The sequence below is a fragment of the Meriones unguiculatus genome, chromosome 10, assembly GCF_030254825.1.
Source record: "Meriones unguiculatus strain TT.TT164.6M chromosome 10, Bangor_MerUng_6.1, whole genome shotgun sequence".
Lineage (NCBI taxonomy): Eukaryota > Metazoa > Chordata > Mammalia > Rodentia > Muridae > Meriones > Meriones unguiculatus.
Genome location: NC_083358.1, coordinates 109,112,556 through 109,134,301, shown reverse-complemented (window position 1 = coordinate 109,134,301; position 21,746 = coordinate 109,112,556). Strand labels below are relative to the sequence as shown.

At 44.8% G+C, this 21,746-nt stretch overlaps 1 protein-coding gene and 1 pseudogene across 1 annotated transcript in view; one reads left to right on the top strand and one right to left on the bottom strand.

The window, feature by feature from the left end:
• Positions 1–11,621, bottom strand: part of Vps45 (vacuolar protein sorting 45 homolog) — a 63,316-nt gene extending 51,695 nt beyond the window's left edge. Inside the window, exons 1-4 of the mRNA XM_021650531.2 lie at positions 11,435–11,621; positions 10,680–10,814; positions 6,645–6,705; positions 1,398–1,477 (exon numbers count right to left, since the gene is read on the bottom strand). Of these exons, the coding sequence (XP_021506206.1) occupies positions 1,398–1,477; positions 6,645–6,705; positions 10,680–10,814; positions 11,435–11,527 (369 nt within the window). The 5' untranslated portion in view covers positions 11,528–11,621. The remainder of the gene's footprint in view (positions 1–1,397; positions 1,478–6,644; positions 6,706–10,679; positions 10,815–11,434) is intronic.
• Positions 11,622–11,693: 72 nt separating this feature from the next.
• LOC110556659 (pyruvate kinase PKM-like) lies at positions 11,694–17,124 on the top strand (annotated as a pseudogene).
• The last annotated feature ends 4,622 nt before the right edge of the window (positions 17,125–21,746 follow it).

Genomic DNA, 21,746 nt, shown 5'->3' with positions numbered 1-21,746 from the left:
TCCAGCTGTTGTGAGTACTACAGTCTTCAGCTGTACCAAGTTCTATGGACTCAGGCTGTTCTGAGTGCTACACTCTTCAGCTGTACTGGGGGCTACGGACTCCAGCTGTACTGAGTACTAGAATCTTCAGCTGTACTGAGTGCCGTGGACTCCACCTGTACTGAGTTCCATGGACTCCAGCTGTACTGAGTTCCATGGACTCCAGCTGTACTGAGTGTTATAGGCCCCAGCTGTATGTACTGAGTGCTGTGGACTCCAGCTGTATGTACTGAGTGTTAGAATCTTCAGCTGTACTGAGTGCTGTGGACTCCACCTGTACTGAGTTCCATGGACTCCAGCTGTACTGAGTGTTATAGGCCCCAGCTGTATGTACTGCGTGCTATGGACTCCACCTGTAGAGTTTTGTGGACTCCAGCTATACTGAGTGCTATGGACTCCAGCTGTACTCAGTGCTATAATCTTCAGCTGTACTGAGTGCTGTGGACTCCAGCTTTATCAAGTACTGAAATCAATGGGAACATAGAAGGTGAAAAGGTACAAGATGTTCAAATAATAACTGAGTAGCAATGGTTAGCATTGGGAAATTGAACTAACTATAAATACCAGCAGTGATAAATATTCTTTTTTTTTTTAAAAAAAAGGTGTACTATATACACCGAAGTAAATTTTCAATTAGAAAAAAAAATATATTGCTATAGGCTACATCATTATAGGTGCTTAGTGTATTCTTGTGTGGGAGGATATGACTTAAAATGGGTCATTCTTTTTATGTTTATCACTTAAAATATCATTTTGAAAAATTCAAAACTAGTTTATATGTTGCCTGTGAAGACAGTACTTTTCATGTAGGTGGTAAGTATATTCAAATATTTATGATAAATGTATTCAAGAAGACGGAACTATTCATGAAGGAAAAAATAACATATGTGTTAATGCTATATATCATATAGCAGTCAAAATAAATGATTAGGAGTTTCCCAGTTTTAACCTAGTGACAACATCTGTTTATTAGCTCCCAAAGTATGAGTCTCTCAAACAGAACATGAAGGAACCTCACTCACACTTTTGACTCTTCTTCCTTGCAGTAAGGCATAGGCTTATTGATGAAGGTTCTTAACATGATAGTTCATAAGCTATCATGAACTAACAAAGAGCATATCTGACTGTGCCCTCAACTGTGAAAATGTCCCAGCAGTAAATCAGCCTTCTGCTCCTTCCTCCTGGTTCCATGAATTCTCCTTCTAGCCAACTTAATACCTCCTTCAAACTTTCTGAATATAAGCCTAGCCTGGTGTGTGCACATTTATTTTGTCTGATCAGACAGCACCTGCCTTAGTTTTAGACTGAAATCCTTTAACAGGGCCAATGCAAGGATGTTATAGGACCCACGCCTTTACCTGAACTTCAGCCACAACTTCCTGCTCGTCAGCTTCAGCCAAAGACTTCACATCACTCTTGCTGATCACATTACTGAAATCTGAAATAGACACATTGCATTTGACTCAAAGAGTATCAGTTCTGTTGCAATTATACTTAAACAGGCCTGTGGTAAAGCCTAAAGAATCAGTGAAGCCCTGCTCAGATGTAGCTGATAGGCAGCTCAGTCTCCATGTGTGTTCCCTAGTAAGGGGTGCAGGGGCTGTCTCTGACATGGACTGTTGCCTGCTCCTCAATCACTTCCCCCTGGTGGGGCAGCCTTGCCAGGCCACAGAGGAAGAGGATCCAGGCAGACCTGATGGGACTTCAAAGGGAGGGGCATGGGGGGGGGAGATGGAGGGAAGGTGGGACTGGGATGAGATGAGGGAAGGGGCTATGATTGGGATGTAAAGTGAAGTTTAGCACGAATTGCAGCATGTATCAAAGTTACATACCTCCAGCTGAAGTAAGGAGCATGAATGTGTTTAAATCCCCAAATAAATCTTTAAAAAGGACCATCACTGAAGACATAGAGGATGCTGCAGACTCAAACCACTACCTCAAACGGCAAATACAGGGAATAAGGTAAACCTTGAGCCTCTATCTTTCTCTTTTTTTTTTTTTTTTTACTAACCAGGCCCGACCCTGCTTAGCTTCCAAGATCCGATGAGATAGGCCGCGTTCAGGGTGGTATGGCCATAGAGAGCCTCTCTTTTATATGGAAGTTGAATCAAATAAAAATGAGGGGAGAGCTTTTATAGAAAAATCTTATAGAAACATTTCCTCTAAAGACCCCCTGGGATGTAAATGTTAGAAGTCTTCCCCTCCGACTCCTACTGAATAACCTGTCTACATTGGTTGCACTGACAGTATCACTAGAAGAAACAACCAGAGAAACTAAACAGCATCACCTATTCAGTATTCTTGCCAAAAAGAGATCAAAACTTCATGTGTTCAGGCTCTTCATCCACTTACAGATTTTCACGGATAAAGGAACATTCCTAACTTGAAGGAATCTGTGGAACTACCCGACAGGGATGAAGTCAGGAAGAGGCAGCCTGTAGAAAACGTAACTGCTTCCTCAGTAAACCAGAAGAAGACCTACAGAAAGTCAGGGGACCTCGTGGATTGACTAGTAAGGTTTGACGAGTGGACCTTATTTTAATCTGGACTCAAACAATAAAGATGAGAGAGAAAGAGAGCAAGAGAGACAGAGAGGAGAGTTTGACATTTGAACACTGAATTGAGCCCATGAGAACAGGAGTTCCTTTTCGTTTTTACTCACATGAATCTATCTCTATTAAAGGTGCATAATGAAATACTGACAAATAAAACTTATGCGACATCTTAGACTTTTTTTTAATATTAGTGGGTAGAAGATAGTGGCATAGCTCAAACAGGACTGGAATGGCTGAACACACTGGGATTTATCATACTATTTTACCTATATGCAGCTGACCTTTTTCCAGAGTTTTTAAAATAGTTTTCTTTAGTAAAAAGGGCCTCCTGAGTAAGAGACTTAGCAGACTCAAATTATTAAAAATGACAGGAGTAGAAGGCCAGTTTACTGTTAATTTAAATTGTGCTAAAAGTCTGTAATGAATACAGTTACTAAATACTAATTTATTTAGTTTACGTTAACCAGTTAAAATGCTGAGATCGATTGCCATACCATAGAAATTTCAGCAGTTGGTATTTTATAGGATTTAGTACTGATGTAATTTTCTTCTGCTTTGTAGATTTCTAGCCCAAATCAAACAATCTTTATAAATACTAGACTCACTATTCTTTGTTGTGCAGGGATGCTGTGTGGAGGAAATGAGATCTTTTACTGCATGACCCCATTCCATTTTCAGCAAAGAAACTCAGAAAAAGAATGCCTCTATTACGTGGAACTCAGAGAAAACATGTTTTATATATAAACATATATATATACATACACATACATAATATGTATTACATATACTATGTATGCATATATATACATATATGTATATATTTGTGAGATTGTAATTGTAATTTGACTAAAAACCACACTGAAATGACTATCCATAGGCATGAGCACATTAAAGATCAATGCCTCAGACCCACCGGAGAATTGGCAAAGCCTTGCCCTAAGGCTCAGAGGGATGGCAAAGCCTTCCTCTGGTGAGAGAATGCTGGCCATGTGTGCAAAGACTCCACCTGACACCTGCCCCTCCTGACACAGCTGGGGGCTGCTCTTTCCTCCAGAGAGGTCCTAGGAAAGTAGCTAACACGGCTGTGACCATTAAGTTCCTCATGTGGTGCTGACCCCAAACTTAAAATTATTTTTGTTGCTTCTGTAACTTTGTTACGGTTATGAATTGTAATGTAAACATATCTGCAGGATATCTGATAAGCAGGCCCTGTGAAAGGGTGTCTGATCCCCAAAGGGCCCTCCCCACAGGTTGAGAACCACTGAGCTGACCCTCTTGGCCACCCCTGCTCCCTGTACATAATAAACTCGCTGAGGTTTGCGGCTGCTCTTTAGCTGGTGCTCCATCACAGTGTACACCCTACCTGAGCCCAGCTTTTTTCTACATGCATCTGTGTATATGTCCTTTCCTCATTCCAGAACCAAGCTGCTGGGTAGAGGCGCACACCTATCTCACTGGCTAACATGAGAACCAACACCAGATTGCTGCAAGGACGCAGAGGTACTGGATTACCCTTACGTTGCTAGTGGGAACATGAAACGGTATGGTTACTCTGGGAAACACTAAACACGCCACTCCCATGTGTTACTGGCTGTCATTTATCCCAAAGAAATGAAGGCTATGTTCATGCAGAAGCCTGTCCAGAGGTTTATAACAGCTGTCTCACAAGCAGTCAGACTGGGTCAGCCCAGATGTCCTTCAGTGGTGAGCTAATGAACACAGCGGGATACTACTCAGTAGCAAAGAGAAATGAACTCATATGTAAAACAACTGAGAATTATGCTGACTGAAAAGCCAGCCCCCAAAGCGATGTGCTGTTCCACTTACGCCACACTCCTAGAACACCAAAGGCTACAGAAGGAAGCATGGAGACCCAGGGCCGACAGTGGAGTTGGGGGTAGAGGTGGATATGGTCAATAAAAGGGCAACATACGGGATCCTGGTGGGGACGGAAAGGCTCTGCTGCCTGGGTGTGTCCCGGGTAACATCCTGGCTGTGACACTGACACTGTCATGCTAGGTGCTACTTGAGGGGAGACTGGGTTAAAGGCCTACTTGGTTCTCTGTAGCTTTGAAACTGCGTGTCACTGTAGTTTATTCTCTGGGCCAAGAGCACAGTATCACTGTCTGGTAACTTGAAGGAAAAGAGATCTATATTGCCTCATGGTTCCAGCCCAAAGTTTAGAGGCCTCCCCTTGGCAGTGTGCAGTGCAGGGCCTCACATGGCAACAGGCAGAGACGCCTGGCCTTACTGGCTTTTCAGCAGACTCACTCTCGGGACGCTAACCCATCGAGCACACTCCAGGTCCCATCTCAACTTGTCGTAGCAGGATTACATTTCAACATGTGAGCTTATGTGGGGGGTGGGGCGGATGACACACCATCAGACATGTGAATCTACACTTTCAAAGAGTTTAATTAAAAATAAAACTATGATTATTAATGTAATAAATGAAAAGATGAGAAGCTATTAAAATATTTTTACCTGTTAAGTGATGTAAAGGTGCAATAAAATAAAATGAGACAGCTCTTCATACAATTTAAAATATTATTTCAAGTTAATTTTTGGCATCATTATTATTTTTGTTTGTTTGTTTTTGTTTTTTGAGTCAGGGTTTCTCTGTGTAGCCCTGGCTGTCCCGTAACTTACTATGTAGACCAGGCTGACCTCAAACTTAGAGATCTGACTGCCTCTGCCTCCAGAGTGCTTGGATTAAAGGCGTGCGCCACCACTGCCTGGCTAATTTTTGCTATTATTAAATAGTAATATATGGTGAAAGAAATATATAAATATATCTTAGATAATGGTCTAAATGCCCAGAGTTAAAACAAAACAAAACAAAAACTCTCAAATGTCCTATGTTCCTCTCTCTCTGTCTCTTTTTTTTTTTTTTTTTGAGACAAGGTCTCTCTGTGTAGCTTTGGCTTACTATGTAGATGAGGATGGTGGAGATCTGCCTGCCTCTCCTCAAGAGTGCTGGGATTACAGGCTGCACCGCCACACCAGGCCTAAGCATCCTCCTTTCTGGGTGCTAAGTTTGCTCCCTAGTTATGGAACCAGCGCCAGGCTTCACTAATTCTACAAAGAGCAACAGTGACACCCAGAGGAGAACAGTTGTAACTTCCATAGCAGAATGGAAGAAAAATCCAAATAAACTGAGTAGGCATGAACCCAGTTCATTTCCAGACTTCCCCCCTGCACACCCCATGCGGGCGCACAAGAGATAACTTCTTGGCGATGCGCCCTCTCATGCGCCACATAAAACAGTAAAGACGAGTGGATGAGTTCATAAGGGGGAGACATACTTTCCATTATCCAGTGATTACGGCATATCCTCCCCCCAAACAAATTAGTTTCCATACCTCAATTCACAGGTGGAACAGGAATATGGAGGAAGAACAGGAAATTTGGCTGCTTATAACTTTTGGCTCATAAGTCAGCCTTTTAAAATGCAAAATGAAGTAGAACTTTATCTAAGCAATCACTGAGGACTGAAAAGTATTTCTTTGATTTCAGAAAGAGACTGGTTGCAACTAGTTCATTTTTAAAGGTTTATTCGTTTTTATTGTATGTATATTTTATGTATGTCTGTGCACCAAGTATATGCAGTGTCTAAGGAGGCCAGAAGGGGGCATCAGATCCCCTGGAACTGGAGGTACAGATGGCTGTGAGCCACCTGTGTGGGTCGTGGGAATTGAACCTGGGTCCGCTGGAAGGGCAGCCAGTGTTCTTAACAGTTGAACCATCTGTCCAGTCCCCACATACTTTTGTTTTTAGAGACAGGGTCTCTCTCAGTAGCCTTGGCTGTCCTAGACTCACTCCGTAGACCAGGCTGGCCTTGAACTCACAGTTATCCTCCTGCCTCTTCTTCCCAGAGTGCTGGGATTACAAGCATATGCTGCCGTGCCCAACTCCCACAATACTCTTAGTACTTTGACTACACAAGCTTTTAAGTGATGAATTAATGAACTTGATGACACAAGTTACTCAATAGCCTAGACTAGCTGGAACATACATTGACGACTAAAAAAAATGAGCTAGCATACTTACAAATAAAATATATACTGTATTTGGGTCTTCGGAGCTCCTGAATCAGATAGTCCACATTCTCCTAGAAGACAAAGAACAAGCAGAGCATGAGCAGAACTACTTCAGTAAAAAGGAGTAAGGGCTGGCGAGATGGCTCAGCAGATAAGGGCATTCGCTGCCAAGTCTAATGACCTGAGATGAGTCCCGGCATCCTCATGCGGGAGGGAGAACAGGCTCCTGCGAACTGCGCTGTGACCTCCGTGAGTGTAACCTTAAAAATCAGTGAGCATCATGCCTGATTTACTCGGAGTCTGACAGTATGCTGAGGTCAAGATTGTACATACAATGGTAACGAAGGCTTCAAATAAAAAAGAAATACATTAATCAGAATCTTACCCACAATTTAATATATGCGGGTATGCTAAATATCCGTGATCTGTATTATCTTAGTTAAGTTCATGTAAAAGTAAAGAACACACGCTAAAATTGCTACTAACCACAATCGGCCTCAAGCTGCTTATCAGTAAATTGTATTCATCTGATCAAATCTCCTACTCAGAACACCAGAATGTGTGTAGTCTTTAAAAACAAGAGAAAATATAGTTAGCTATATTCACTTTGGCTTTTAACTTAACCGAGGTCTAAGAGTTCACAACTACAGTGTTTGTGGAATATTTGTAAGGATCAGCTTTAGACTTCTATATAGACAAAGTTACACAGAGAAAGCCTGTCTTGGAAAAAAAAAAAAAAAGACCCCTTCTATAATTACGGTATTTTAAAATAAAACAGTACATGTTAGAAGCAAAAAAAAAAAAAAAAAAAAAAGTCCATTTAAGATTCAAGCTTTACATTTTGTGTGTCTGTGTCTCTGCATGTGTATGTGTCCGTGTGTACACATACAGCTGGCCATGGAGAACAGAGGCATCAGATTCAACTGGAGCTCAGTTACAAGTAGTCATGAGCTGCTCAACATGGGTGCTGTGAACCAAACCTAAGTCCTCTGTAAGAGCAGGAGACATCCCTCCTGCCCAGTTCTTTTTATAGTAAAAACATGAGAATTCCAATCACAGGCCATCTAATGAGCACTTCATCTGTTTTTGATACCAGAACACATGGTTAAATTTCAAATTACACCAGTTCTAAAACCTGCAGCGGCAAAAAGGCTCTGCTGTTTGGTTGTGCCACTGGTCCTCTACTTTAAATTAAACACTTTAAACTTTGTCTAAGTCGTGACATTAGTGTTAAAAGTAGTTTTAAGAAGCGCTCACTGAGGCTGCGGATAGTGCTGCACACACATCCCGGCACTCAGAAGACGGGAACAAAGAGGACGGACGAGTCAGCCTGAGTGACACAGCCAGAGCGTGTCTGAAAGCGAGCGAGCAAAGAAGCAGGAGTGAGCAGTGCCTCCTCAGTGGAAAAAAGGGCTTTACTGGCCACTTAAGCTATAGAAAATTACCTTTATGACATAAACATTTATTAGGAGATTTATCTATGTGCATGTGTGTCTGTGTGTGCATGTGTGTCTGTGAGTGTACATGTACCGGAAGCCTGAAAACGGTGTTGGGTGTCCTCTTCTATCACTTTCTTCCTGTTCATCTGAGACAGGGTCTCTCCCTGAGCTGAGGGCCCCCATTTCCTGGCTGGAAGCCAGCAAGTCCCAGACATCTGGTCTCCACTCCCCGTGGGCCTGGGGATGAAAGGATGCGGGGATGCCCAGCTAAGCACGTGCTGCTGGCGTCCAAACTTTGCTTCTCGGGATTATGCATCCAGTACTCCTGACTGCTGAGCCACTCTGCAGCCCTTTTTCGCTCTTTGTTGTTTGACACGACTATCATGCGTCCCACGTGGGCCTCAACCCTACTGTGTGGCTGAGGATGACTTGAGCTTCTGATCCTCCTGCCTCCACTGCTCAAACGCTGGAACTGTAGAGACATGCTACCATGTCAAGTTCACTTCATAATCGTAAGGACAAACCGTTTCTAACAAGTAATCTAAGTCTAACATTACTTCTTTATAAGGTCAGGTATAAAGATCAAAACTGTGAAGCCAAGAGAGCATGAGAGTGCATACAGCTATAACAGAGATCTCATTTTATGCTAGGAAATAATAAACTAAGTCATCTCTAAGACCCCTTGGGATGACCAAAATTTCATGTCTGAAAGCTAGAGATGTACAAAAACCTACATTAATTTAGCAACTGTTTTTTAAGCATCTTTTATATAGCAGTCACTGTGGGCACATAATAAGATGGACAACCAGATACGATTTCCGCTATCATGGAGCTTACTGTGTTAGGTGAGTTAGCACAAATTCCATATAACTTTGTCAAATAAGTATCACAGGCCTGTGATCCCACAACTCAGGAAGCAGAGGAGGGGGTGGGGGCAGGATTATTGCAAAATGGTAGCCAGCCTGGCCTCCAGTGACACCTTGTCTGAAAACAAACACGCACCTCAACTGTAACCAGGCCAGAGGGGACTGGGGTGCTGGTTAGAAGAGGGATGTCTGACCTGCAGGGTTAGGACAGGGAGGATTTGCTTGAGGAAGCAAAGCAGTTCCAGGGCAGTGGGAGGAGTCCATGCAAAGGCCATGTGGCATGATGAAACATCAGAATGTAAGTGGACTGAAGGGGAGGGTAGCCAAGGTGCAGAGTGGCAAAGGACTCAAGAAGCGACAGGACCTGGACCATGCTGGACTCTGCCGTCAACAAGGAGTGAGTCTGTTTTTAACCATAAAAATGACAAGAGGTCATTCAGAGATTTCAAGCCGGGTGACATGATCAGGTTCGCATTTGGGGAAAGTCCACAATGTGCAAGTGTAATAAAAGCACACTGGAGTGGACAAGCATGGAGGTGGGACAAGAGGAAATAAAGCCAGGCATGGTGGCAGACACTTAAAATACTAGCTCTTGGTGGCAGAGGCCAGGAACTTGAGGCCAGTCTAGTTTTCAGCATGAGTTCCAGGTCAGCTAGGACTACAGGGTGAGGCCTTGTTTCAAAACAAAAGCAAAAAGATACGATATCAAAAAAATAAGAAGAAAGCATTTTGTTTGTTTGTTTTAAAACAAGGGGCCAAATGGGGTGGTGTATGCCTTTAACCCCAGCACTCAGGGAGGCAGAGGCAGGCAGATCTCTGTGAGTTCCAGGCCAGCCTGGTCTACAAGCAAGTCCAGGCCAGCCAAGGCGACACAGAGAAGCCCTGTCTGGAAAACAAACAAACAAAACAAAACAAAAGCAAACAAACAAGGGGGTCAGAGAGAGGAGAGGGGTCAATGGCTAAAGATGTCTACCACTAAGCCTGAGCACCTGAGTTTGATTCCTGGGACTTAGAAGGTAGGAGCAAACCAGATCCTGAAAGTCATTCTCTGACCTCCGCATGCAGCGTGTGGCACATCCCACCCCATCCCAACTATAAACTTTTAGTGTAGAAATGGCACTGAAGCCCGATGTGCAAGGTGCTGTACAGAAGCAGAGAAACAGCCTATGAACCTCTAGATAATGTGACAGGAATAAACATATAGAGGGACGGAAAAAACAAACAAACAAAAAACAACCCTTTGGCTAGAGTGCAGGACTAGAATTGGAGCACAGGGTTTAGTATGTAAAGAAAGAGCAAATTGTCAGAAGAAAGGCCTTTTCCTGCTAGGCCACTGGGTCTAACTGAGGGGTAAAACTGAGCCACTGCAGGAATCGCTGAATGACTTCTCATTGTTTTTATGGTAAAGACAGGTTTGTTCCTAAGCACAGATGGGAATAAAATGATGAGGATTCAAGCCAGATAACAGAGAAGTGACGGTAACGCTCAGGGCTAGGTATGGACATCAGTGTAGCCCAAAAGGGATGGAGGTTCCCAGAGTCAGTGGCTATTAATGTAAAGGAAACTATTATTTTGAAGGAAAGCCTGGCTTTCAGCGGGGAACTGAGGCATAGAAAGGAAAGGAGGCAAGGTCATAACTCTAACAAAACAGGATAATTATGATGCCACAAGTGATGGTGACACAAATCAGATCAGTATTCTGCATTTGCCTGGAAGATGGCAACTCAGGTTGTGTGGTACCTTTGTAGGTCGAAGGAAACAGATTGCTTTCAGGTGTTTCATGATCTCTCGATTTTGAGAATCAATTCGTTCGAAGAGGTATACTTCCTTCTGAAGAATCTCAGACTGTGTGTAGACCATACTCACTATACCAGTCTGTGAAGAAAAAGAACGGACTAAAATTACGCTACCCAGGACTAAGAAAAGCATGCATCGATAGTCAAGCCTTTTGCCATTAACTTGGCTAGGTAACTTAAATGCTAGCATAGAAAATCATGTTTACCGAATAGCCAAAACAGGTTGTAATGTGTTAGAATGAAAACCTACTGCAAACCTACTCTCTCTGAACACGGAACAACTCAGAAACTTCTAAGGAGGATTTTTCTCCATTCCTTTAAAGGTTTGTTGTTTTGTTGTTTTTTAAGTTGTGGCCAAAAACATAACTTGTCATTTCAGCTTGAGCTCCAAGAATTAACTTTTTAAAACAACGTTGCGTGAAATGACAGGGTCACCCTAAACTCTGCCAAGTCTTCCCCGTGCCACCAATAACAATGTCTTGGCAGACACTCTTTCAGGTGCAAGAAAAGAAGTCTCTTGGCACGAGTTAGAGCCTGTTAGACTTCACACCCACTGGGAAAGCTGTACACAACTTTTCCAGTGCCAGACAGAACTCACCATCGTCATTAGTGAAATGCTAAGTCCTACAGTGGAACCGGCCCAGCAATTCTAGGGGAGGGAGCGCTTCCTGCATAAATAGTGAGCAAAAGCGAACTCACCGTTTCTTTATCCATGAGAAGTACCTTCATGCCGGGCCCGCTGTCCTCTATCATTTTGGAAATATACTGCTTCACCGCAAAAACCACGTTCATGGTGGCGATTTGACAGGTGCCCCACAGCCCTTCCCGCCCCCTTTCCTGGCTGAATTAACCTCAGGCCTGTTGGCTGGATCTCAGCTGCTTCCGGTCGGCCAAGGCTAGGCTTCCGGGAGCCCGGGTAGCTTCGATACTGGGAATTGTAGTTCCGCAGTGGAGTCCCGGAACCAGGCCCCGAGGCTAAGCGCCGGCGCCGCTGCCGAGCCTCCTCGCGTCGCGAGTGGAAGGGACCTGTTCCCTCAGACAGGCGCTATGCTGGCTTCCGGCTGCCTGGGGAGAGCTTAGCCCGTCGCGGTAGACAGCTGTCCCGAGCACAGGAACTGTCCAGCGTGGCTGTGCTTACTGTTCGCCGAGCATCCTTCCTGGAGACCGCCGCGGGAACCCACGTAAGTCTCCGTAGCTCTGGCCAGGCTGAGGCTGCGAGGTCGCAAGTTCGAGACAAGTCTGTGCTGCATAGCAAGGTCCCTGATAGCCCGGGCTGGCTACATAGGGAGACTCCGGTTCAAAAGCGTCCAAACAAACTTAAAGCCCCTTCAAGGGACGGCGTCTTGTAATCAGTAGGTCGCAGGCGTGATTCGTCTTCCCGCCTCCCTGGGGCGTTATTAAGGCTGTGACAGGGCCCGGTGTCAAGAGTTGAAAATGAGATTCAAGGTAGACTCGGGAGTACCCCCCGAGGACCTCAAGCACCATGCCGAAGCCACACAGCGAGGCAGGGACTGCCTTCATTCAGCCCCCGCAGCTCCAAGCAGCCTTAGCTGAAGCTTTCCTGGCACACAGGCGCTGCCTGGACATTGACTCTGCGCCCATCGCGGCCCGCAGCACTGGCATCATTTGTACATTGGTCCTGTGGAGATGCTGGAGATGATTGTGTCTGGAGTGAATGCGGCTCGTCTGAATTTCTCACGTGGATCTCTTGAATACCATGCAGAGACCGTCAAGAACGTAGCCACGGAGAGCTTCGCATCTGACCCCATCCTCTACCGGCCTGTTGCGGTGGCTCTGGACACAGAGGGACCTGAGACCCGGAATGGACTCATCAAGGGCAGCGGCACTGCGGAAGTGGAGCTGAGGAAGGGAGCCGCTCTGAAGATCACCCTGGACAACGCCTCCGTGGAAAAGTGTGCGGAGAACGTCCTGTGGCTGAACTATAAGAGCATCCGCAAGGCGGTGGAGGCGGGCAGCAAATCTGCGTGGACGACAGGCGCATTGCACTGCGGGTGGAGGAGAAAGGCGCTGACTTCCTGGTGGCGGAGGTGGAGGATGGTGGCTCCTTGGCCAGCAAGAAGGGGGTGCTGTGGACCTCCCTGCCGTGTCAGAAAAGGACATCCAGGGTCTGAAGTTTGGAGTGGAGCAGGATGTGGACGCGGCGTTTGCATCCTTCATCCGCAGAGCAGCCGATGTGGATGAGGTTAGGAATGTCCTGGGAGAGGAGGGCAAGAATATCAGGTCACCAGCCAAATCCGGAACCGTGAAGGCGTCCGCAGGTTTGGTGAGATTTTGGAGGCCAGCGATGGGATCATGGTGGCTCGTGGTGATTCCTGCAGAGGTCATGCTGCCTCAGATGATTGGACGATGCAACCGACGTGGGAAGCCTGTCATCTGTGCCACACAGATGCTGGAGAGCATGATCAGGAGACCGTGGCCCACCAGTGCTGAGAGCAGTGATGCGGCCAGCGCAGTCCTGGATGGAACAGGCTGCATCCTGCTGACGGGAGAAACAGCCAGAGGAGCTACCCTCTGGAGGCTGTTCGCACGCAGCACCTGAGGGCATGAGCCTCTGCCTCAGAGGCTGCCATCCACCACCTGCAGCCATTCGAGGAACTCGCCGTTGGGCGCCCGTTACCAGCGACCCCACAGACGCTTCCGCTGTGGGGCAGTCGGGCCATTATCGTGCTCCCATCATTGCTGTGACACGCGACCCCCACACAGCTCGCCAGGCCCGTCTGTACCGTGGCATCTTCGCTGTGCTGTGTAAGGATGCGGTGCGGGAGGCCTGGACCGAGGATGTTGACCTTCGTGTGAACTTAGTCATGAATGTTGGCGAGGCCCGAGGCTTCTTCAAGAAGGGAGATGTGGTCATTGCGCTGAACGGCTGGCGCCCTGGCTCTGGCTTCACCAACACCATGCGTGCAGTGCCTGTGCCTTGATGGCCCCCTGGAGCCCCTCTTCTAGCCCCTGTCCCCTCCCCCGCCCCATCCATTAGGCCAGCCACTCTTGTAGTGCTCACTGTGGGCCACAGTGTGGCGCTGGTGGGCTGGGACGCCCGCGAAAATTCATGCCTCTGAAACACGGAATAGAGCCCAGCTGTCTATCACGGCCCTGCCTGGGAGGGGTGAAGGAGGAATGCAGGACCGGAAGCCCCCTGACTTTACCACAGAGGAGCAGCAACATCTCTGTGTACTTTCCTCCTGTAGAAAGTTGCCCAGAGAACTCCCAGCCCTGGCCTGGAGTCAGGAGACAGCAAGGGTAGGGGCTTGAGGGCGTGGGGCCGGGGTTCCAGTGTAGATAAACTTTGGCCCTGGCCCTGACTCGCTTCCCCGACAGCTTTGGCCTCCCCCACGCTTCCTTGTGCACTCCACTCTGCAGACACTCCACTCTCCACCTTCTGTTCTGCAGCATCTCCAGGCCGTTGTCATAGTGCCCACCTGAAAGTCAATAACCAGTAGCTAAAAAAAAAAAAAGAAAGAAAGAAAGAAAGAAAACGAGACTCCAGTGGGTTTTCTAAAGAGAGAAGGGCAGCTGAAATTGATCGTTGTTGAATGACTGAACAAAGGGAAGGTCATTATTTAGGGATGCTGTAGGAGAGATCTCGGAGACCCCAGAAGGGCACAGAGCTTCTGCCCCCCTCCCTTCCAGGACCACTGAGACTGTGAGCCCACCTCGCCCAAAGCACTGAACTTGGCTGCCTTGCAGGGGCACCGGGTTTCCAGGGGCCCTAAAATGGGCTGGGGGAAGTTAATCCATTGGGGCTAAAGCAAACTTGAGAATTTAAAAGGAAACACATTTTTCTCTAAGAAGCAACGTATGATTAACAATAAAACGGATTGTAAAGCGTCATCTTACAGAGAGCCCAACAGATGACGCAGGTCTAGCTCCACACTAACCAAAGAGAGGGTGTTTGGTTCCTCACCTTTAGGAGGAGAACTGTAAGGTTGGAAGACAAATTACTGCCACACATCAGCTGCTGTCGGTGCTTCAGACATCTCTACCAAAGTGTGTGTGAGTGTGTGTGCGTGTGCGTCTGTGATGAAAATAGAAAGGCTCTCACCATAGGGCAGAAAGATTTTAAGAAAAGGGGACCCGTACAGAGTAATGGAATACAAGGGGCACAAAACAGAGAGAGGGTCTGTTTAGTAGAGGAAGAGAAGCAGGGCGCTTTGGAAGGGGTGGGGTGTGGGGTTGAAGGCGGAAAGGTGGAGAACGAATTAGGGTCAAGGTGTAACTGTAATACGTATGAAACTCATAGTGTACGCTACCTTAAAATTAGCTTTAAAATATCAGATCGCTCAGCATCACTAAATCCTAGTTCTCTCACCATATTGTAAGAAATATGCGGTTAGATAGAACAATAGAACTTTAATCGGGTTATGCAAATCACATGAAGTTACATTCTTTGAAGGAGACCAGAAGTCACTTGAGATGAAGATTTGTCGCCTCTAAAGTTGTGAAGATGTGTTCCTTTCAGTTTTCCAGCCAAGCAAGTAGGACTTCCCCTTGCCGACTGTGAACCTGTGGTCCTTCTGCCTCAGCCTCTCCTGTGCTGGAGTTACTGGTGTGCAACCTCGAGTTCAGGTATGTTTTGACAGACGTCTTAGAGCTTCATGGAGTCTGTGGCACACTAACTACATACAAGTGAGATCTGTTTTAACAGCAAAGATGTTCACATCTGTCACAGAAAACATTGAAACAAATCCAGAAAGTTACTGCCACCTGAAAAATCTCAATCTCCCAATCGCTTGGATTCTTTCTCCTTACTGGATTACAATATAGTGTGTCATATTTTTTTTCAACTTTCTGTATTTTATTTTATTTTTGTTTTTTTGAGACAAGTTTCTCTGTGTAGGCCTTGGCCGGCCTGGACTTGCTTTGTAGACCAGGCTGACCTTGAACTCACAGAGATCTGCCTGCCTCTGCCTCTCTGAGCGCGGGAATCACAGGCCAATGCACCCCGGCAACTTTCTATATTTTAAAAAGAACAAGCCAGTGGTGATGTCACGTGGGTTTAATCCCAGTGCTCAGGAGGCAGAGGCAGGTGGGTCTTTTGTGAGTTTGAGGCCAGCCTGGTCTACAGAGCAAGTTCTAGGACAGCCAGGGCTACACAGAGAAACCCTGTCTCAAAAAAAAAAACAACAACAAACAAACAAAAAAACAAAAACAAAAAAACCTAAACAACCAAAGGACAAAAAGCAGAAAAATGATTGTCCAAGAAACCAGTGCTTTTTCAGATTGCAATCAATTTGTACGACAAGAGTGGAAAGAATCCTTTTAGTTATGTTCAGACAGCTATGACTTTTTGAAGGAGAAGACAAAAAAAAAACTGCTTTGACAAAGTTCACTAATTCCTATTTCCCATGAAATTCCATGGAGGTCACTGACAGTGTTACTTTAATGTACTGAATGAAAATAAACTTAGCCATAAGCATTTTGAAGAAACTGTTACCTGTGTGGTGGCTGCTGTGATGGCCTGGCATTGAATAGCATCCTTCCTTCCTGAAGAAAGCCACACTAGTTATTTTAAATGGCTTCACAGGAAGGACTTCTTCTGTTTTCCCAAATGTCTGAAAATAGGACTGCAATGCTTTGTGACTCATCCCGAGCAAACCCAGGCGGATAGGTTACAGGCCAGAGAAAGCGTATTGGGAAGGCAATATGAAGTGCCTTGCTTATTTTTTATTGTGTAAGTAAACTAGTAACTATTTCAACAATAAAGACATTACATTCAAAAATAAATCATGGCACTCTTCTTATATGAGTGATTATGTGAACTATAAAAAAAACCTTCAGAAATAGTTACTTGAGTAGTCTATTTTTGTGTCAGGCATAGTGGTATACCCATGTAGTCCCAGTATTTGGGAGGCAGAGGCAGAGGCCAATGAATCCCTGAGCTCAAAGCCAGCCCGGTCTAGTCTACATAGTGAGTTCCTGGACAGCCAGACTCTGTTTTGGAAAAAAAATAGTTTATTTTCACTGGGTTCCAGAAACTGTTGCTTTAAGGATACAAAATGGGAAGTTAAAATGTGATATTTATGTCTGAACCCTTTATTTAGACTTATATCTATAAATTAAATAAGTAGTGATAATTATCGAAATAATTTCATGCACTTTAGCTTTTTCTCAAAATGGGTACTATTTGAACCTGTGAGAGCCTATTTTTTAATTTAAATCAGGTTTGTTTGTTTGTTTGTTTGTTTTATCTCCACAAGAACTCAAAGCTTGGGCTACAGAGATGGCTCAGAGGTTAAGAACATTGGCTGTTCTTCCTAGTCAGCCACATGGTGGCTCACGACCATCTATAGTGAGATCTGGTGCCTCTTCTGGTGTTCTGTATAATAAGTAAGTAAGTAAGTAAATAAACAAATAAATAAATAAAGGAACTCAAAGCTTCAATATAGAACAAAGGATAGGTAGATAAGTTCCATATAACATAATCATAATAACAATATGAAAGTTCTTAGTTTCTTTCAATTATTAATTCTCAAATTTGCCATCCTCGTTGCTTCTTGTAAGCATGTTTTCCTAAATCTCTGGATCTCCCATACCTCTGTGTTCTAATGTCCTCATACAAACACAAATTGTATTGCATTAGGGCCACTCTGAAGACTGCATTTGAATTTGCCTTTTTAAAAGACCCCTACTGGACTTCAGTATATGAATTTGAAGGAAATCTAAGTTATCCCATAATGGACACTGGCAGTTGATTAACCCCGTCAGCCCTGGGTGGTGCCCAAGAATGTAAAAACAAGGCAGGGGAGTCACCAAAGTCCCCGAGACACTGCTGATAGTCTAGTTCATTTTCTAGACCTAACATTTAAATAGAAACGCATAGGCACACTTCTATCCTTTGATTTTTTTTTTTTTTTTTGAGACAGGGGTAGCCCTGGCTGTGCTGCAACCTTCTCTGTAGACTCATCTCTTCAGTAAATACCTACCATGTATATTCCATGCGGTTGCAGATCTCCTGCTTACTCACACTTGTGGCTGTTTCACGGTTTTGCAAGGAATAGTATGTAGGAAAATAAAAACTGTTAGCCAGGCCATGGTGGCACACGCCTTTAGACCCAGAACAGAGGCAGGCAGGTCTCTGTGAGATCGAGGCCAGCCTATTCTATGGAGCGAGTTCCAGGACAGCCAGGGCTACCCAGAGGAACCCTGTCTCTAAAACAGAAAGAGAAAAGTGTTGTCTCCCTGTATAATGTCGTGTGATGTCCAGACTCTAAGTTGGCCAGGTGGCCCAGAATGTAATGTCATCTGCTGCCAGGCCTGACAACTGAGCTCCATCCCGGGCCCAAGAGGTCGGAGGAGAGAACTGACACCTCAGAAGTTGTCCTCTGAGCTACACACACACCACACACATAGGCACACACCCTCATACATGTACACACATACCAGACACACGTAGGCACACATTCACACATGCACACACATACCACACACATGCACACACAGATACACACTTATACATGCACGCACATACTACACACACGTACACACAAGCATATGTGCAGACAGGCACTAAAAAGTAGTTTTAAAAGATACAGAGTTTTTGAGATCATAAGTAAGAATTATATTTCACGGTTAAAGACATTTTTCTTTAAGAGATTCTAGCCAGGTGTGGTGGTGCACATCTTTAATCCCAGCACTTGAGAGACAGAGACAGAGACAGGCAGATCTCTGAGAGTTCGAGGCCAGCCTGGTCTACCGACTGAGTCTGGGAGAGCAAGGGCTACACAGAGAAACCCTGTCTCGAAATATACAAACAAGAATGAAGACTCTAGAACAGCCAACCTGAATTAAACCTGTTGTCTACCAGCCCTGTGGATTTGACAGCTACGTAGCACTCTCAGTGCCTCAGTTTCCTCATTTGTAAATGGAGAAAACAACACCTACCTTTGGCTAGCGGGAGAATTAAATAATGCAATATTAGCCAAGCTTTAATTATTTTAATGCCACGATTAGTTTTACTATTTGCAAACAAACTATGATTGTGACATTTTACTTCCCTGTAGAGTTAATGAAATTCATAAGATGAATACTTAATCTTTATTATACGCGTAAGGGTGTTTTACCTGCATGCACGTCTGTACCGCTTTTGTGCCTAGCAACCGTGGAGGGCAGAAGTGGGCAACAGATCTGATGGGACAGGAGTTACAGCGGTGGTTTAGTTATAAGCCACCATGTGGACGCTAGGGGTCCTGGAGGAGAAGCCAGTGCTCCGAGCCATCCTTCCAGCCCCTCATGAGACAGGTCGTAAAATATCTTCCAATGGTAAGGGCCTGCATAGCAAGTTTTTTCTTTTGAATATAGTACTTAATTTATTCTTTGAGAGTTTCATACATTAAGTTCTTATTTCTTATGTATAAAAAATTATATATAGTATAATGAAATTATGTGACTGTTGAGATCACTTTTATAAATATGGCTTTGTCCTGGGGCTGTCATAGTGTTAGATATGTAGATGACCATAAATATAATTAAATTATTCCTAATATTTTAGACGGTGCAAAAACTGGCAAGCTGTATGGCATATCAGAAAATTCGTAGTCTTATAACTCCTTAAATCTCATTAGGTGTAAAGGAATCTAGACATTATTATTATTATTATTATTTTAGTTTTTCAAGACAGGGTTTCTCTGTGTAGCCCTGGCTGTCCTGAACTCACTTTGTAGACCAAGCTGGCCTGGAATTCACGGAGATCCACCTGCCTCTGCCTCTCCAGGGCTGAGGTTAAAGGCATGCGTACTACACCAGGCACAACTATTTTATTTTTCTTTAGGAATGACTCATTAGCGACTTGGTCAGTCATTTGATGATGATCAGTTTTTCTTTATGAGGAGCAATATTTTATATTGTGAAATTAAGATGCAAAGTATTTATTTACACTCTAAGCAAATGAGATGTCTTCACTGTAGAATATTATTATCTGATATTCCTCTCGTAATAACCATCATTAGGGCTGGAGAGATGGCTCCGAGGTTAAGAGCACTGACTGCTCCCTGAGTTCAATTCCCAGCAACCACATGGTGGCTCACAACCATCTATAATGAGATCTGGTGCCCTCTTCTGGCATGCAAGTGTACATGCAGGCACAACATTGTTTACATAATAAATAAATAAATAAATATTTAAAAATATAACCATCATTAACCAGCAGGGCGGTGGTGGCTCACGCCTTTGGTCGCAGCACTCAGGAGGCCGAAGCAGGTGAGTCTCTATAAGTTCGATGCCAGCCTGGTCTGCAGAGAGAGTTCAAGGACAGCCTTGAGAACACACAGAGAAACGCTGTCTCGAAAAACAGAACCAAACAAACCAAAAGTCATCCCTAACCCCCACCTTGGGGCTTGGGGTCTTTGTGAAGGTCTCAGCCTTCGCAGTCTTTTGAGAGGTGGCTGAGACCCTCTGAGGCTGGGAGGGCTGGAGGACCTTCCCAGAAGTTGGAGAAAGCGTCAACTCGGGACACGCTACTCCTTCAGAGGGCGACTTTCTGTTGTTCTCCGTGTGCGCTCCATTTGTGCATTCTGTTTTAGGCACTACGCTATCGGCTCTTTAAGGACAGAAAAGGCTCTTACTCGTTCTTTCCCTGAGAACTGTGTCCTGCCCTTAGAAGTTCACCAATAAATATTTGATGTTGGTGAGCCTCGTTGCTGGACACACTGCTACAATGGCATGTTAAATAAAGTATTGTTTTACAAGGCAGGACAAACAGAGACCAAGCGTGAGCATCAGGGTGACTCATGCCAATAATTTTATAGGATAATGTGGAATGAATGCTGAGGGAAAGATACAAAACCTCGCCAAAACCTCAGGTAAACAGCTGGCATGTTGCTTTGATGTTTCTGGTGCTCCTATAATAAACAAATAACGAAGTGGTTTTTTTTTTTTTTTTCTGGCAGCGATTAAAGATAGGACTGATTCCAGAAACTGTTTTTTTTTTTTTTTTATATTATTACATATTTTATTTTTAAAGGATCCTGAAATTCTCTTTTGTGTTGTTGTTTTTTTGTTTTTTTTTTTTCAATGCAGTTTATTCAGGAACCTTGAACAATCCTCAGAAACTGTTGAGTCAGAGTTTCCATGAGGCTGAGATGGATCTTCTGGTAAAGGTCTTACTGCCAAGACTGACCGGCTGGGGTCAGTCCCAGGGTCCCACATGGCAAAAGGAGAGAACCAGTTCCTGCTAGCTCCACCAGTGTGCGATGGCACAGATGCATGCACACTTACACCCACTCCCCCAATAAATAAAGTGAGAGAGAGAGACAGAGAGAGCATCAACTCTTTAGCGTTGGATTTTTTTAGCATTCAGACAGAGGGCGCCCTTGCACTACCAAGAAGGTACACTGAACAAATGGGCTGTAAAGCGGGGAGCCGCCCCGGGGCAGGAATGAGGGAAAGGCATTGTTTTAGCCAGAGGCAATTATGCAAAGTGCGCAGTGCAATCTGCTTCCTGTTTCACTCTTGCTCTCAAGTCTTTACTATCCTGTCCAGCCTGTACTTATGTTCCTGGACTCAAATGATCTCATGGCCTTGGTCTGAGGTGGGATTATAGTATGAACTGCTCTGCCCAGCTCATCCGTCATCCCTTTGTAGCTTTGAGTCCTACTGCTTATTTGTTTGTTTGTTTTGCATCTATCGACTGCTATATATACTTTGTGTGTGGTGTGTGTGTGTGTGTGTGTGTGTGTGTTTTCGAGACAGGGTTTCTCTGTGTAGCCTTGGCTGTCCTGCGCTCGCTTTGTAGACCAGGCTAGCCTCAAATTCACAGAGATCTTCCTGCCTCTGCCTCCCTGAATGCTGGGATTAAAGATGTGTGCCACCACACCTGGCTTCCTTTTAATTTCCTAAAGATCAAATACAAATAATTTCTATGAGATTCTATCTGAACAAGAAGCATTCTAGTTAGGAGGGTCTATTTGGTGAGTGTGAGGTCTCATTTGAGATTCAGCAGATGCGAGACAGACAGACAGACAGATAAATCGATGGATAGACAGCTGCAGATATA